Source organism: Fringilla coelebs, assembly GCF_963513975.1.
Source record: "Fringilla coelebs genome assembly, chromosome: 1".
In the NCBI taxonomy this organism is placed as follows: Eukaryota; Metazoa; Chordata; class Aves; order Passeriformes; family Fringillidae; genus Fringilla; species Fringilla coelebs.
This window is the reverse complement of record NC_140028.1, coordinates 60,781,633-60,799,601: the sequence shown is the minus strand read 5'-3', so window position 1 is coordinate 60,799,601 and position 17,969 is coordinate 60,781,633. Positions and strand designations below refer to the sequence as shown.

General features: G+C 37.0%; 1 protein-coding gene and 1 long non-coding RNA gene across 5 annotated transcripts; both read right to left on the bottom strand.

Moving 5' to 3' along the window:
• Nucleotides 1-1,348: 1,348 nt before the first annotated feature.
• LOC311157541 lies at nt 1,349-7,447 on the bottom strand. Of its 2 annotated transcripts, XR_014616416.1 has the most exons (4): nt 7,327-7,441; nt 7,111-7,234; nt 4,912-4,973; nt 1,349-4,004 (listed from the first exon to the last, which is right to left on the bottom strand). It is a non-coding gene; the product is annotated as an uncharacterized lncRNA (long non-coding RNA). The 2 variants fall into 2 exon arrangements; XR_014616415.1 differs by lacking the exon at nt 7,111-7,234 and having other exon boundaries at nt 7,327-7,447.
• Nucleotides 7,448-7,600: 153 nt separating this feature from the next.
• Nucleotides 7,601-17,328, bottom strand: LOC311160256 (uncharacterized protein). Of its 3 annotated transcripts, none has more exons than XR_014616571.1 (4): nt 17,189-17,322; nt 16,636-16,731; nt 15,198-15,288; nt 7,601-8,214 (listed from the first exon to the last, which is right to left on the bottom strand). XR_014616571.1 is itself a non-coding variant. In XM_084216893.1 (4 exons), exons 1-4 carry the CDS (start codon nt 17,190-17,192, stop codon nt 7,947-7,949), a joined length of 423 nt encoding a protein of 140 aa, XP_084073019.1. In that variant the 5' UTR covers nt 17,193-17,322; the 3' UTR covers nt 7,601-7,946. The 3 variants fall into 3 exon arrangements, 2 of the variants coding, with proteins under 2 accessions (XP_084073019.1, XP_084073020.1); XM_084216893.1 differs by lacking the exon at nt 16,636-16,731 and adding an exon at nt 16,127-16,186; XM_084216894.1 differs by lacking the exon at nt 16,636-16,731 and having other exon boundaries at nt 17,189-17,328.
• Nucleotides 17,329-17,969: the final 641 nt, after the last annotated feature.

The window sequence follows — 17,969 nt, the reverse complement described above, 5'->3', positions numbered from 1 at the left end:
CATCAGCTTTTACATGAGTGAATGAAAATTCCCACAAGAAAAAAACTCACGATTGCTGTTAAGATTGTTGTAACCAAACGGGTATTGACCTCTTAAACCACTGTTCTTCTTATCTAGACTGAGTAAAATTTTCATGCAAAAGAAAGTTGGGATGGAAAAGCTGTTATGAATTCAGTACAAATAAATATATAGTTAAGTACTGGAACTAGTTGAAAAACTACCAAAAAAATGCAGTAAAAATATGGCATTGTACTTTAAGAAAATAAATTTCATGTCTTTGCAAAAGAGCTCTCTTAAGCATGTGCCTCACACATTTCCTTGGATCTAGTTTTATTGAATTTGTTTTATTGTTTTCCTGAACACTATTTGACGTGAAAAGATCTACTTGAACTAAAATAGCCTAGGAACTTCAGAAAGAGCAAGAAACTGCATGCAGTCTTCTGCCTGTGACTAGGATCCACAATCGTCTTTATCAGACAACTCACCTCCAAAATTTTCCATTGCAATTAATGGAGAAAGTAGTAGATGTTTCTAAAAGGGATGGGAACCCTGCTAAGTCTAGGCATTCATATTTACTCCTCAGTGGGTTAATCCAGAAGGTATTACTGTAAAAACATACAAGGATGTCCTTCTTTTTGCTCACTCCAATGGTTATGTTATTTTTATGTTGTTCCAATAATAAAAATATTTGACTTACACTGGTAAACTTTTATCTCAGGAATGAGGATTCCAGTGCATTGATTTAAAATCTTAATTACTACTAAGCTCTTTGTTCCTATTTAATGCATGTATATAGGTATAATAAGCATATAGTCAATATAATGTCAGTAAAATGCATTTATATTTTAAAATGGACATTTAACTAGCACCTCAGAAACCATAAAAATTGCGGTTTTTAGCTACTGTCCCACTTTTGATTGCACTGAATAACTGAGGCACAAAAATCAGTGTCTGATTGCACAAATACATACATAGATGTCTGTATGCATTTTATCGTTCCACAAGAATAAAATAATAAGATACACAACTTCTTCAGAGAAGAGTTTTAGTAAAATCCTGTATAAATACTTTTGGGGCCTTTTGTTTTCAGGCTTTTTTCCATTGTGAACTTGAAGCTGGAGTTGAGGTTCAAGGCTCTCAACTGCACCCCTGTGTCAATAAAAATAAACCATTTAAAGTGTATTTATACTAAAGCATATGAGTAACCCTGACCTGTAGAAATTTTTTGACAGCTCAGTCCTTAGCTCATTGGCCACTTTTCTTTGCTGCAAAAAAGATTTTCCAGATTTGGTAATGTTTTGTTTATGAAACACAAGACTGAAAACAGGTCTATTTTGAAGACTGACTCTTTTAATTTATTTGTGAAACAAGATCAGACGCAACAGTCCCGTGAATCATACCCCATTATTTTTCTTCAGGACAAGTTCCTGGAGTAGAAATTTACATTTTAAAGGCAGATGTGAGCTTCAAGTAAAATTTAAAAGCCAAATAAAAAAGTCCGTGATTCATAACCAACCTTGATTGGCCTTCTATGAAGTTATATGTAAAAGTCGAGCATCTATAAGCATTAACTGCTCTTCTATCTATATTCTTGGGAATAATGTAACCCTCAGGTCACAGTTGTCACTACATTCAGATTTCCATAATGGAGAAGTGTCACCAATAAATTGAAGTTTATTGCTTCTTGCTGACATTTTTAAAAAGAAGTAAACATCTGCCCATATACATTTGAGAGCCATTGTCATTCCATCCCTGAGTCTGTGCTGATTTTTTTGTCCTCCTAGTTCTCTACTCCAGTTCTTAAAAATCAGTTCTAAAAAAGTGTTAAAATGCAGGCAATCAAAAATAAATTTGAAGCTAAGTTTCCAAAATCCTATTCCATATTTAGCTCTTTCAAGTAATAGGTTTTAGGCTTAAAAATTGTAACATAAAAACATGTACCCATTCTTTATTTTCAGAAATTTTCTCTGTAAAAAATGCCAAAAGCTAAACACCATGGTCTAACAACTTGAACTTGCTCTATAGTTGTTGAAGAGAGTTGCTTGTTTCATTTTCCTTGATTTGTGACAATTACCCCATGGGATGCTTTTTCATGTTGGCTGCAGAAGCAACTCGCCTGTGCATAGAAACACAGCTGCGCTTTGTCTAAAACAGGATCAAGTGTATTTTGATGAACACTTGTAATACAATACAACACAATAGATCAGGTCTTACTAAACTCAGGAGAGTGCAGCAGGTATCCAGGTCATGGGCACAGCAGCTGCAGAAGTCTTTTAAATGGACAATTATTCCACCTTCACACTGCTTCGTAAAATGTACAACTGACTGGAGTGAGGTCGTTGGGCTTATGAAAGGCTTAAGTCCTGTAAAATGAGCATCATGTTTCTACAGAGGAAAAGCAGAAATGCTGACTCAAGAAGCTACCTTAGCCATGATGTTGGCAAGCGTCAAAATTATCAAGGCTGAAAGAGGTAGCAGCAGAAAGAAGTAACTTGGAAAGCATGACTCCATCTGAAGCAGGCGTGTGCTGCTGGCAAAGCAGCCAGGAGCTTGCAGGTTGCTTTGTCTGGGGTCAGCTCCAGGCACAGGCAGAGGCAGTGAACATCTGGTGTCAGGGAAAAGACTTCACTGTGCTTGGTCACCAGGCCATTGCTTTGGGCAAGGGGAGAAAACAGATGGGCAGTGCACAGTGGACAGAGACAATGACACCTTTCCCAGAAGTTACTGCTGCCTCTGCACTCCTCCATCCTGGCAGCAGCAGCAGCAGCAGCAGCCTTGGCTTCTTCAGGTTCTCCACAGCACTCAGAAAGGGCTGTGTGTCAGCAGCACCCTGGACTTGGCTTGACACCAGTCTTCCTCATTCAAGAGAAGCAAAATGTGATTTATACACCTTACCAAGGAGCATGGAGATGGCTCCAAATACAGCTATGAAGGAAAAAAAAAATGTCAGTGGATTGCCATTTTCCTGGAGCCAAAATGACCAAAATAAATGTAAATCATAATTTTGATTTTTCTTGGAATATTGACTTTTTTATATGGGTACCTATTTATAGTGTGTAGGAAAATGGTAAAATATACCTCTATAGCTGTGCAAAGGCCATGCAAAGACATAGTAAAGAAACCGGGATTTTTGTAGACAAAAACTGCTAGTTCACCATTTCTTTTAATTTTGTATGTCATCATATCAATTGTGAGTCAGGAAACAAAAATCCTAATGCAGATTTAATAGTCTTCATTAGAACTACTATTGGAATTACTATCAGAGCCTGTCTGCTTTACAAAATATATCTTCTATCTTCTAGGCAAATTGCCTGACAAAATTATTTCCAGTTACAAAGTTCTGGGGATGATTAAAAGACTATTTTCCTTTAAAGGTTTGTATGCTGCACATCACTTTACTGCTGTTAGAACTTTGGTTGCATCAGAATTCAAGGAGAGGGAATTAACATACAGAGATCAAAACAACAAATTCAGCACAGCAAATTCATTCCATAGTTGCCATAGGTCTCAGCTTCAGGTCTTGCAGAAGCCAATTTCAGCCCTGTTGCCAGCTCTCTGGGCTTCAGTGAATCCTTTCCCCAGCTCTTGCAATTTTTTTTCTGACAGAACAGAGATCAGTTTTGCTTTCAGGTAATTACTGAAACACTTTATTGTAGTGGATGGAGGTGGCTTAAACTTGGTTTGAGCCAGACTTTTCTTCTTTATTGGTTTTAGTAACTGCCTGAGTTGGGGCTTATGGATTCAGGCCCAGTTGTGCAGTGTTTTAATTTGCTCAGGGAGAGGGCTTCATTCAGAGTCCAGATCATTAAAGGAATTCTATTTTTCATTTTTTTTGGCATTTCACAGGAGATGTTATGACTCAGGTTTATTTGAAGTTCACCAAAATTATAGATGTGGTTTATAGATGTGGTTGCCTTCCCTTCCCCCATCTCTCAAGTCTCACTGGGAATGTGCAGAGCTCCATGGAAGAGGGTTCTGCTGGAGGAGTTCCTGATCTATCTGCCCTGCATCGCCGAAGGCAAACAGAAATCAGAAAGAAGAACAATTCACTATGTGTAACCAATCTTCATAGAAACCTATTTATCGTAAAACAACAGCACTGATGGACCCCCCCCACCTATTGGTTTCTTGAGGTCAGGACTGAAGGCACTTCAGACAGTAGTGACAGTAGTTCATGTTTGGACTCAGGTGTTTATTATTTCTTACCAGTAAAACAGTCTCACAACCGTGAGTTCTGCAGCTTTTCATTAACAAGGCACAAAATGGCTAGCTATCTTTTGTTACCAGGTCTTTTAAGACTAAACTATCCAATTAAGAAAGGACACCTAGATTATTTTCACTTTCAATCCAATAACTGACCCCTGGAAGCCTGCAATGCAGACTTTTCTGCTCAATTACAAAACATCACCCAAAGCCATGAAGAAGAAAGAAGAAGAAGGTAAAGAAGAACAACCTGGCTCCTCCCTGAAACCTCCATCTTGCTTCATATTTATTTCTATATTCTAAAACCCCAAACTCTAAGTTTTCCACCCTGTGATATTACACACTTCTAACCAACTACACACCTGTAATCCCAGTACTCTCAATTAATTTTGGAAGCCTGTTCCATGTCCTCAGGTCAAATGCAGTGCTCTCTTGTGAGTCTGTGCCTTTAAGCACAGAAAGTTTAAAGTTCTCAGCATCCAGGATTCCAACACCCACCTTTGTAGACGCTCCTAATGCTCAGCTATCATTTGCAACCAGAAATCTCTGTTACTGTTTACTTATATTCCTAGTGCAGCAATTTAAGCATACTCCTCTCCTATCTATGAATATGGAAAATGATGTATTCTCTCTGCTTTTGCAGACCCTTTTCAATATCTGAAGACAGCCAGCCCTTGCTGGAGACAGTTCAGACTCACATGTGCCCACCTGGTAGAGGAACTTGAGGTAAAACTTTGATCCAACATACAAAGATTCCTTGGCTTTTCCTCCTGGAAGGAAAATAGCAAAATGCCTTGGTGTACAATGATCACTTTTAGTGAATCCAGATGATATAAACTGCCTTGAAGAAGCATTGCAAGTAGGCTCCATGGCAGAGCATCCATACTTTGTGCCTTTACATATCCAACTTTTCCTGTCAGCCCCACGTGCAGCCCAGTCCTTTGCGTCAACAGCTCAGCATGAGAAGCTGTGCTTGCTTTTGGCCATCAAATGCCCTCATGACATTATTTTTGAGGTGTTTCACCCCAAGGAAGTCTGGAGTAACATGTTTAAATCAACATGCAGACAGGGTGGTTTCATATTTAATGTAGTGACAAACTGAGTGTCAAAAGAGAAATTATTCCTGTATTTTCTTTGATATTTTTAAGCAATTGATTTTTAGCTTTAGTTTGGATTTGGTGTGAAAAAGAAGAAACACTAACTCGTTTTATCTTGATGAAATTCTTGTTATATCTTTTCTTTTTTTCCCCTTTTAAAACAATTCTAGAAGCCATCTTTTGAAACTTCTATTTTTTCAATAAAAAGTAAATTTTTTGAGTTCTAATTATGTTTGTCTTCTACTGATATCCCACAAGTAATTGTCCAGAAATAAATCAATCACAGCATCAATTTAGTAGATTATAGAACTGGCATAATTATGTGAATCTGTTTCCATTTTTTAAAAAATTAGGTTAGAGTGAACTCTTAGGTTCACTGAGTTTGAAATCTATCACTGATGAAATTTGGCTCAGCTGGAACTTTGTCAGTTTGTACCAATTTTCTATCAGGTTTTGACAGTTTATAATAAGCTATTTACTAAAAAAATTCTCAACTTATATTCACATAGCAATTTAAGACTTTAATATGGTAACATAAGTTAAAATGCAAGCTTTTTAGTTTTGTTATGGTGGCCTGTGTTTAATTTAATTTTTTAAAGGAAAAATGGAAACCCTGAAGGGAAAAGTGTGGCCACAGAAACTAAGGATTTTCAATTACTTTAGTCATATTTCTCAGATTTTTTTTTACACATTTTGATTAAAGACTTCTAAAAGAAAAATAGTCAAAAGAGACATCTGGAGTGAATTGATAGCTTGTTTTATCTATCTGAGTATTTTCAATAAACTGTTTCTGTTGTGAAAGGATGACTTTATTCATTAATATGATCTTTTGCTATTGTTACCCAAAAGTATCACATCAAGAACATTACCCATCAGTTGTATCTATCAGTTGTTTCCTGGAGATAAAATTAGTTCCTCAGTTTTTTTCCATGTATGAAAAATAATCAGTAGATAAAACATTTCTTCTGAGATGCAGAGAACCCAGAGTAGTGTTGTTAAATCCCCAGCAGAGCTTACCCAAATTGAATTTAATGAAATTGAAGCACTTCAGGGATTTTGTTTCATGAGCTTGCTGCCTTTCTTCCTATTCTTTTATACTGTGATCTTTTCTAAGAGCAGTATGTTTGCAATTACAATATCTTTGCAACACCATGGGAAAACCAATGTGTCAAAGAGAGGGACAATATTACATAGCAATGGTTGAAGAGAATGGGTTTGTGTTTAAATTGTCTTAGGACAATTCTGCACTGGGCTCTTGTAGTACACATTTCCTTACAAAAATTCTGAAGGAAAATTTCAGTGCTTGAAATTTTTGCTGCATCAGGTTACAGAAGACAAACCAGCAAATATTTATTAAAACACTTCAGAAAACCTAATGTAGACAAACTTGAATCAGCCAATACCAAACTAACTCGCAGTCACTTGCGCAGCTGTACAAACCACTTATTTTTGTATTTATCAGTCATCACTAAAATAGAAAGCTTTCATGTCAAAAATTGTGTAATAAATTACATATTTTCTTCAGCAGATGGCTATTTATGCAGAGCAGTGCATCTTGCCAAGGGCTTGAAACAAAGCTGAAATTCTCCCAAGGCACTCTATACAGCCATTGCATCAGACGTCATTCGTGAGCTTCTCTCGGTAAAACTCAGCTGGTGTCCCTACTCACAACCTGACTGACCATGATAAACTTCAGGAAGGGACACTTCCACCAGCAGCTCTTATCCCTGGACAGGGGTGCACCATTAGAAGTGATGTGTTGAGCCACCTAAAGCTGTTCCACAGGTTTATCCTAACAGTCAAAACTTACCTGAGACCATTATTTTCTGGATTCCCTGAAGAGCAGATAGCTTCTTAGTGTTGAAGGCATGATCATAGAAATATGTATTTATCACTTAGTATCTGTTTCTTATCATCTTTGTATTTAGTTGTTTCTTGGAAATGAAATACAGGTATTTAAACCATAAGAAGTTCTGAAAAGAAGCTTGACTGAAGTGAAAAATTACTTAGTCTTAATTCTGCTCACCTGCAAAGGCGATCCAGGTAAAATTGACTTTTTGAGCATATGATCTGTGATCTGGAGCTGCCTCCTGTAAATTTTCTTCCGTTTCTTCCAATTTCACGTAATTCTGGTTTAGTACAAAGAAAAAACAAAAAACAACAAAACCCAGCTTTTTTTTCTTGAGCCTTTATAGGACACTTTTCATTACATTGATTATGGAAATATTTTAGAAATAATTCTCCCATGCTAGCTTGCACTATCTTGGGGATCAAGAGAAAATGCACATCCACATCTGAGTTAGGAGTAAAGAATGCCAGCTAAGAGAAAGCATGACGCATCCAGATCATTGGAGAATTTTGCCTTAGTAAATAGAGATATCAAAAGCCACTTACCTGAAGTTTTGCATTTAGGTGTTTTAATTGGATTATTAGCATGGGTATTATAGGATATTAATCTACTGGTTTAGTGAAATAGAATCTTCTATTTCTCACTTTTCAAACCCCAAAAGAAATTGAGGGCAGGGGGGAAAGAAATCACTGTAGATTTTTCAAATATTTTTTTTAGCTCAGGAAGCATATCATGATCTAGATTACACACATAGACTACACGAAGCTTTATGCTTTAATAAATGGTTGGTTTCCTGATTATTCCCGGAGCATGGAATGCTGCTGGAATGACTCTGGCGGGTTTGATGGCGCGGCCGCAGGGACCCAGCAGAGGGAGCCCGAGAAGCTGCGCGGACAGGAGATGTGGGAAAGTGACGGAGCCAGAAAGGGAGCTGGGGAAAAAGAATTGACGAAGAAAAACTGATCTTGCCTTTCGTTCCTATGCTCGAAGCTTTTACATGAGCTGATGTTTCCATCTGTTTCAGTAATGAAATCTGTACGGCTGAATGGTTTCCTGGCTGAAATCCTGCAGGAGGACAATGAAGACTAAATGATGCATCTATTTCTTTAAACCACATCTAGAGATTATTTTTCAAATTATGTGCTTAGTGAGGATTTGTGTACAGAGCAGCTGAAGTTGTTTTTAAAAAAAGAAAAAAGAGAGAGATATATTGCCTTAACTTTTCCTAAGGGCTGTCTTTAATTCAACAAACTAAACAAAGTAAAGACATTAAATTTGAAGACTCAGAAATGTGTTTTCTTCTTTCAGTACTGGTAATAACTCTCTGATATCACTGTGGTAACAGGAAAAGCTGAGGTATCACAGCTGTACGAGTGAAATTAGAACATTCATATTCTTTCTGAATATAGTTTTCAGGGTTAACAATGGTTCAATGTCAAAACCAACCCAGGTACTGAATGGGATAACTGCAAAAAGTTTTATTTCAGACATGTCCTTCTCAGGAATTTCGTTAGTTACTTGAATTGTAGAATAAAGACTACAGTCAATAAATTCGCAGACTCTGTTGCTGTCAACACATTCAAGTGCAAGCTTAGAAATCAAAAGGATCTGAGAAAAACTGAACACCAGTGCCCTTTGTGGCAGAATAACATCTAGTCTCATTCAGTGAGGAACGACAGGCGAGGCAGAGGTGCTGTAGAAAAAGATCTCAGGATCAGAGTAGAATTTAGGCTGGACCATGGCTGAACAACGTGACGTTATTACTAAAAAGGCAAATACACATTGGAATATAAAAATAAAAAATCCCCTGAAATTCTTGACTCAAACAATAAAAAGATGTCATTTAATTTTACAGTGCACTTTATGAACTACTGAAAATCTAATTGCTAGAAGAAGTTAATTACTGGAAGCCTACTAATTGATTGATTTACTGGGAAGCAGAAGCTGCTTTATACTGTTGGGGTCACATATATTTAGAATAAAGTTTGGGTAGCCAGTTTTAAGTGACTACTAATAGTGAAATGTTTACCTGAACAAAGAGAAAAATAATGTGGCTTTTGAAAGCACCTAAATAAAACAGCTGTACTTAATTTGGAATCTGAAGCCTGAAGTTTTTCATCAGTGTATGTGGATGTCTGTGTTTTGAACAGTTAGGACCTGAATGTGCATATTGGGATATACATTTCTAAATGTAAATGCCAGTGAACCACTTAATTATCTTAGTCTTTTCTCCTAGCAATAGGTGAAATATGGGATTATAATTGGAATGAATGTTCCTTATTAGAGGTGATTTCTTAAGATAATGGTCTAAAGAATTCAGCAATATCATGGGCAGGTCCAGATTCTTCTGTGGAAGGGCATGGGTTCACTTTCCACCAAGATGAGTTTTAACACCCTTTTACAAAATTAGTGCTGACTCTTTGTGTATTTTTAAACAGTATAAAGTAAATCAAGTTTTTAAACTTCAAATATTTGTATGGAAATATGAGAATTCTTTAACTTTCTGACTATACTATCACTAATTGTGGAAGTTCTGCAAGAACATTTCTGTTTTTCTTATTTCAATAATTTATAGTTGCGTTGTGGATGTGGTATTAAATAATCTTTTAATTGCATGGTAGCTCATGCAATAAAATCAGTATTCAAGACAATCATCTGAAGAATTTGAATAGAATATGATTTAACATCAGATAAAGTACTGTTTAATTGCAGATGTAATTAATTCAGTGAAAATACCTCACAAGAGGATCCAATGATTCATGAATGGAAGTGCTGGCCTTTTGATTGCTACTCATTAGCTGGACTTCATAATACTTGCATTATATGGGAAAATTATCCACAGAATTGGCACCTCTCAGAGGTAGAAGTTGGCTTTTTCATGATTCCTTGTCCTCAATCCCAAATAACTGATTGAATGTTCATACCTTATCCTCTGAAATGAACAGTAAAGGTACATTTACCTTACAAATGGTGTAACCTGTGGGGTAGTTTCTCTTTGGCAATTTCTCTGAGTGATAGTGGGTATTGAATAATGAGTAACATGCTGAAACAAGCCTCAAAAACTGTGGGCAGGAACCCAGCTTCTGTTTGCTAAGCCTCCCACACTCTGTGTTATGGTACAGACTCTCTGATTCACAAGTTGTTTCACAATGTGACAAGATCCAGTCATGAAGGATGGCAGATTGTCACAGGAGCAGAAGGGAATGAGTGTTTCTCTGCTGTTGGAGTTTCTGCACTTCCACTAAAAAATAGGAGGAAATGGTAGAAATTCTCTTTGTTTGAGGTTGCCGCTCCTGACTAGATTTTTAAGCTGGACAGAAAAGGGAAAAGCAGCCTATGTTACATTTTAGCACTATAGATTGATTCTTCAGCTTCAATTATATTTGTAAACTCAAAAAAACCCAAACAAACCAGCAGTCTCTGGGATAAACTTGCAGCTGGAAGACTGGGTCTGGGAGCTGTAGACTCAGTTCTTTCCATGGCCATTTTTAAGGCTATATACTGAGCAAGTAATCAGATTTAAATTTTTTCCCCCTCCCTTGTCATTAGTAAATTCCCAGGGAGTCTTTCAATTGCTCAGGTACATTGCTGGCCAGAGATGTATGTTTCTCATTAGGATAAGAAACCAGTCTCAATATAATTTTCCTCAATATAATGATGGCCAGAGGTGAAGTGAACTGTGTATCCCTTTGCCTATGTTTCTGTCTTATCATTTCTCTTAATAATTTCTCTAAAAAACAACCCAGCAAGAATAGTTTTCTTATCTGTTCCCACAAAGTGAAAGTGAGTCAATTACTGAAAAATATAGAAGCTCTGTTCTCCAATTCAGACATGCAGCTGTTTGATCTTCCTGAACAACAGCCTCTAAACAGCTATTTGGAAAATTCTTCTGGGTTTTATTTGTCCTAAACCAGTAAAAAATCCTACAACTTTTAATTAGCTTTTATATTCCTAACATTTTGGCAAGACATGACATTTTGACGTGATCAAACAGCATCTAATTATTTCATATTTATATTTAAAGGAAATGCAAAAACTCAGTTGCTACTGAGTCAAACATATGGAAAATACCTGTAAGGAGCTATCTGCGTTCCACAGGTAGGAGTATCATAGGAGACCTTACTGATTTTTCTAGGACTAGAGAACAGCTAATCATGTGCTTAAGTGGTGGTACTACCACTTGAATGGCATTTTGTTAAAGCATTCCCAGACCTAAAGCCAGATAACCAGTTCTTAAGATCAAAAGCTCTTAATTCCCTTTTTCCTTCCCTTCCTAACAATTTACTATAAATAGGATGTTACTGCTACCATAAAGAGAAAAAAAAAATTCCTTTCAATCAGTACACTTTTATCACTAATGACAGTTAAACTGGAACTGGATTTCTTGTCTGCTTGTGAAGATTTATAAAAGAGCACTTGCTACTTTCCATGATTGGAAAAGCAAGAGCATTACATCCCACTTCACAGATGGAGATTGGGCTGAGGTCAATTCTTACAGCAGAGAGCATTGGTTCCCTGCATTGAATATAACATTATGACCTGTCAGAGAGGAAAAAAAAAAGAGAAAAAAATAAAAAGAAATAAGAAAAAGCAGAGCATAGAAATGTGATTAGAAGTGGGAGAGACCAGGGGACAACTCCCTGATGATGGCTGTGCATCCATTGCCCGAAACCTTTCTGCAGGGGGTAAGCTTAGGGTTGGATTACCATATTTAGTACAATGCAAATCCTTTTAATGAGGGATTTGCCATGAAGTGGCAATAAAATAAACTTGGTTTAAGTTTTGACTCAAGGACCATACAAATAATAGAAAACTTTAAAAAAAATAAAAAACATAGGCTTGTAAGGCCTATAATAGAAAATTAGAAAAATAGAAAATAGAAAAAATAGGCTTGTAAGGAAAGAACTAGCATCTCAAAAGTAATTTTCAAGGAAATTGGAGAAAACTTCATTAATTAAGTGTTCTCCAGTCTATCAATTATCTTGGACCTTTTTGTAATGTCCTGCAAATAAGCCTGAATAGTACTAGACAGGGAGGATGTTTGGTAGGACTGGTAAAGCTGATAGATTTTTTGCAAGTGATTTTTATACTTGGGCTACCAACTTTATGCTCAAAATCATGATAAATTTATCAAGAAAAACATGGTGTAATTAGATGTACTTTCCTGAGAAAATTCTAATTTTAGGGTAATTTTTCTGTAAATATCTGCTTCTTTAGGGATTTCTTTCACTGGTATAAATAAAACTGATATGCTGCTTTTCTGGGATAAAGTTTTTCCAATCACTTTTTACTCAAAGGAGATTATGTTTATATTGGAAAAGAAGAATCATTGGTTATGATTTCAAAATCATGAAATCTCATGAGATTTCATGATTTCAAAATCATGAAATCTCATGAAAAAGCATCAATAACTCTAAAAAGACAAAGGAAATTGCTTAAAGCTATTTAGCCTATAATGATATTAAGCACTCCCCTGGTTTTAATTACTTGGTGTAATGCAGGGGTGTGTGGAGAGGCAGTGACATCCCCCTCTTTGGATTCTTCACATTAATCAAACTCATGGTCAGGATCAAATCCCTCTGCTTTCAGGACAGGATCCTTCCCATCTGAAGAGTCCACCTGCTCCCACACCAGGGGCTGGCTGAGTTACAGTGCTGGCTCATAAAGATCTCAGCTGTGCTTTGCCTCTGGGCTGTGTGTGTGCACTTCACCCCAGGGCCTCAGGACCTGCCCTGTCCTATGGGCTATTCCATCAGACACCTGTTCTTCCAAGGGCAGCATCCCTAGGCCTTGATTACCCCTTTAATGTTTTGTGTCTCATCAAGACTGGATACAAAATGCACAGAAATGCAAGGCGTGGTGGAAAGTGCCATCTTACTGTAGCTAATGCAAAAGGTGACAGTATCTCATGTAGCTTTTGGTAATGAGTCAGATTGTACTTACAGAGTAGTGCCAGCCTACTGAAGTACTTGCCAAACTGGTCATTAAAACTTGTGTTAGGAACATTCATTCTTATCACAAACTGTGCTAAGAATAATTTTAACTTTTTCATTCATAAAGTTTATTAGATTTAACATTAAGAGTCTAAGAAATACCCCACAATTAATTATCTTGCTTTGGCTGTCTCCTGTGTTTGTGCATTTTTGTTTAAGAGCTAGATTCAGTTTTTGGATAAAGCTAAGCTAAATGATTCTGAACTCCGTCAGGTTCATTTCAGTGCAGAAATAGTTAAAGGATAAAATGACCTTTCTTGAGCAATCATCTTCAACTGACATGGGGGAAGGTCTGCTATTTTTCGCCATGAATTAAAACACAGATGATCACTGAAGGGCTTCTCCTTTTAAATGTTGTTTTAAGCATCAAATATTCCCTACTTTTCATGCTGGTCGTACTGTAGAAAAATATTTTGCTCTGAGATATCTGGATTCAAATTTGCTGTCTGGATTCAGATTTCAAATTTTTCTCACACACAGCAAGAAAGAAACAATCATTGACTTGAACAGAATTAGAAGTACAGATCCATGCAGAACTGTTAAATCCCTGCAAATAAACTGGGTTTGTTTTTATTTTGGAGGCTGATATTCCCTTGAATGACAACGAGGAGCTCATCTGTTGGAAGGGCAAAACAGCGAGTTTAAATATAATAAGAAACTTGTTAAAGGATTATGGACAAAGAACAATCCCTGTATTAGTGGAATGTAGTGTATCCAAACAGCTTTGCATGGGGTCACTTCCCCTGAAGTTACTGCTGCTGTTCAGCCCCAGATTTAAGCCTCCATAAATTAGGCTCTGGAGATTTATTCCCAATAAATCTCCACTAAATTCTTGTCAAGGACAGAAGTGAAGGACATAGAAAACCCATTAATTAAGGCTGAATGCAAGGCGACTCAGGGGTTGACTTAGGCTAAATCTACATTAGCATATTAATTTTGTTCAGGAGTGTGTTTTTGAAACAAATCCCCAGCTGATACAGGTTCCTGTAATGACACACTTCAGAGTGCACATTGTGTATTGCAGCAGCAGGTGGATGTCCAGTGCCTCAAGCAGACTGAGTGGGGTTAGGGTAAAACTGCTGGAAATATTTTTATTATGGAATTTGGGTCCCCAGAATTAACTGTGTGGTTTGACCAACCAGCTTCCACTGTGCAGTGCTACTTGGTGCCATAGCACAGCAAAAATGCAGCTCTTGCCTGAAGGCAGGATGAAAATCATCTTTTTAGAGCAGTAATCACAGGTTAAATAATTTGTTTAATTTGGGCCAAAGTTAGATGCCTTGCTGTGAATGTGGGGACGTTTCATACCAAGTAGAATAAATAGAAGAGGTTTTGTGGCTGTGCTTGGTGTGAACAAGTATTAAGTTAGTCACTCAAGCAGCAGCTGTTTACAGCTGACATTTCAGTGGCCTGAGTATCCCTTCTCAATGGTTTGCATGGGGTAATGGGTGTTACATTTGGCAGTGGGTCTGCCCTAGTACCTCCTTTACTGACACTAATGACAAATAATGAAAAAAATTTGAAAAATAAAGAACTGTTTGCACAAAGGATTTGTAACTTCCTTATTCAGTTGATGACACTATTATTTGACATGTGAATAATAATAGATAGCCACCTCAGCTCGTTGTAGTCTTTCATAATAAATGGAGTTGCATAATAGTAATCTTAGAGATTTGAAGTGGTGTTTAGAAGGGAATTCATAAGAACAACAGATTTGAACCGGTCTTGACTGACTCCTTTGATTTGATTAATCATCCCTGAAATTTGCTTAAGAGTTTGTGCTGAAGAAATACAGCTCAATGGGGAAAAAATAATGTTTAACTTCTTGATTTGCTAGACTCCCTTTTACTCAAAAGCTGTTACGAGTCAAAACATATTACAATGAACTTTATTAATCACATAAAATATAATATATTAATAAGCCCAGACACTGGTGTTGCCTGGGATAGAGTTAATTTTCTTCCTAGTCAGTGGTACAGTGCTGTGTCCTGGGTCTAGTGTGATAATAATGTTGATAACACACTCATGTTTTGGTTGTTGCTATGTGGTGCTTACCCTGAGTCAAGGACTTTCCAGTGTCCCACGCTCTGCCAGTGAGCAGGTGCACAAGGAGCAGGGGGAGCAGGGCCAGGACAGCTGATCCAAACTGGGCAAAGAACCACAGAATGTTGTTTTCAGTAAATAAACTGGGGAAACTTGGTCAGATCCTGCTAATTGCTGCTCAGGAATGGGCTGGGCGTTGGTCAGTGGGTGGTGAGAAATTAAATTATGCATCACTTGTTTCTCTTGGGTTTTATTACTTTTCTCTCTCCTTTTAAATAAAAATTACATGATTATTGCTATTATTCTAATTAGTATTATTAGTATTTTTGGGTTTGTTTCAGTCATTAAACTGTTCTCCTCTCATCCCATGAGGTTTGCTTTTTTCCCCCAATTCTTCTACTCACCAGGGGCAGGGGAGTACTTAGGTGCTGGCTGGGGTTGAATCATAACAATATTATTTGCTTCAAACTCATAATAGCTCGCAATAAGCTTTGTTCTCTGAAAATTAATAATCAGCTGAAGCTGTGCGTTTGCTTGTTAAAAAATGCCCAGTATTTTCCCTCTTTCTTTCACAAGAAACACACAAATAAAGATATTTAGAAATAACAAACAGAATTGAAAATTCTTCAAAATAATTTCTTTGTCAGATACATAAAGAAATACAGACTTTCTAGGTCAGTTTATTGCAGGCAGTCACTGTAGAAAGATAAGGCACAGTCCCCTCAGTGTCATGGAGCAGCATCATTATTATTATTGAAACATTGCTTCCTTGAAAATTTTATTTCCCTTTTGATAAGTCCATTGTCCTAAGAGAATAGTGACTAAAAACAACCCAACATACTTTTAATCTTGGAGAACACCTAAAGAATCTAAAGAGAATGTGTCAAATCAGTTCTGTGATTCTCTACCTAGACTTTGACATTTGTGGTTATTTTCCTTACTGGTATTTTGTAGGTGGAGAGCTGTTCCTGTGCATTTTTGTGCATGGGCACCCATGCATTCTTCAATCCAGGAAAACAGAAAGGTTTTAGATCAAATTTGGAACTATGACAAAAATATGTTAATAAATTTCTAGACAGTATAAAATCAAATTCATGTTAAAAAAAACCTTTAAAAACTAAATCTGAGCAACCAATAACAACAGAGGTCTGGCTGGATTGCCAAGATTCTTATTTAGAACTCAATCCTCAAGTGAAAAGTTCATTGAGTACTTAACCTTGCTTGACAGCTGCTCACCATGCTAGACATCACCTGTGTAATTTCCCTATTAATTAATAAAGAAATGATGTATTTTTATTATTTGTTGGTTTTTGTTTTAAAAATATGAGACTAGAAAATCAAAATTTGATCAGTTCAGGCACCCAATCCGCTAATTGCAAAGTTCTCTTTCATATGATTCTTTCAAATTCTCACATCATGTTGACTTTCCTCAAGGAATTTAAATACTCACCCCTGATGAGCATTCTTTGGATCTGCACAAAGGCCACAAAACAGCAGCAAAGGATGCTGGTCTTTATTTAGCACCTCATTACTCATATGAGTCAATCTAACAGGTAAAATGGGTGAAAAAAACCAAATACTTTTAAGACACTTATTTAAAAGAGCTTTCCAGTAATTTGTATGAAAGGGGGTGTTCTCTTAAAGTACATTCACTTGTACAAGGCTATGTTCTGCTGCACATTCTACTAATTTTATAGGAATCAATCGTTAAAAATATGGTCATGAGATAAAGCTGCTTTAAAGCTCTTGTTCACTTGCTCACCTTGGCAGAAAAAGAATAAAAGCAAATTCTGATCAAGCTCTGTACTTATGAGATCAATAGACACTATTGCAATTTTAATGGTGAGGCATTTTTTTAATGCTCGGAAATGACCTGATTTATGTGCCTTCTGTCAGGAATCTAAGCTCCATAAGTAAACAACAATGATGAATTCAAGTGCTCTGAAATGGCCTCCAGAGGTCAACTCTCTCTGCTGACTACCAAGGAAAACCAGACTACTCACCCATGTCGGAGCTCTACAGCACCTGACGGTATGCCACTGTACTGAGAAGTAAAAACATAAATAGAAATAAGACCCTCTCAAGATCCCATAGGTTAAAACCCCTGATCAACCCAATTGCTCTCCCATATGTCAAAAGTCAGTGACAGTTTCTTGTAAACACACAGTCTGCTGGAAAGATGACACACGAGTTATAATTAGAGCGTGTTACATGGATGGATTCCAGGCTACTTACCTACTCCCTGTGCTTGCCTCCTGTAATTTGATGGCTGAAAATTAATGGAGCTATCTTCCAGATCAGTCTTTTCAGGTTATTTACCAGCAAAAAATATTTCTGGGGGACAGCTCCAGAATGATTCACTGTGAGAACTCCCTTTTCCTGTATTTATGAAAGGAATTGTCTTTTCATTTTTCAGTCTGCCCTAGCAGAGTAATGACAGGGTATGCATATTTTTATTTCACAAAATTTCCAGTGAAGTGTTTGGAGCACTATAACAAAACAGGTAAAACTTTCCTCCTCAAGAAAATTTTTTATTAGCTCATATTTTTTTTTTTAGTTCTTAATTAGGCATTTTCCATTTTATTCAAGCAAAAAAATTGTGTGTGTAAACATTGCTGCATGCATGTCTAACTCCAGTGGTGCCAACTCACCAACTGATGCCCTGTGAGCAGGTGTGTGACTGCAACTCATGAGTTCAGTGGTTTCAGTAGCAGTTTGCAGAAGACACCAGACTTCTTTCTTCTTCATATTAGTTCTGCCTTCTGGCACCACTGGTTTAGCTGG

Excerpts from the sequence above, each read along its gene's own strand:
- LOC311160256 (XM_084216893.1), bottom strand. Across the intron at positions 15,289-16,126 it reads TCTCCACCTACAAAATACCA|TTTGGATCAGCTGTCCTGGC; the intron begins GTAAGGAAAATA and ends TTCTTTGCCCAG. Across the intron at positions 8,215-15,197 it reads TGGAAAGTCCTTGACTCAGG|GATTTCAGCCAGGAAACCAT; the intron begins GTAAGCACCACA and ends GTCCTCCTGCAG.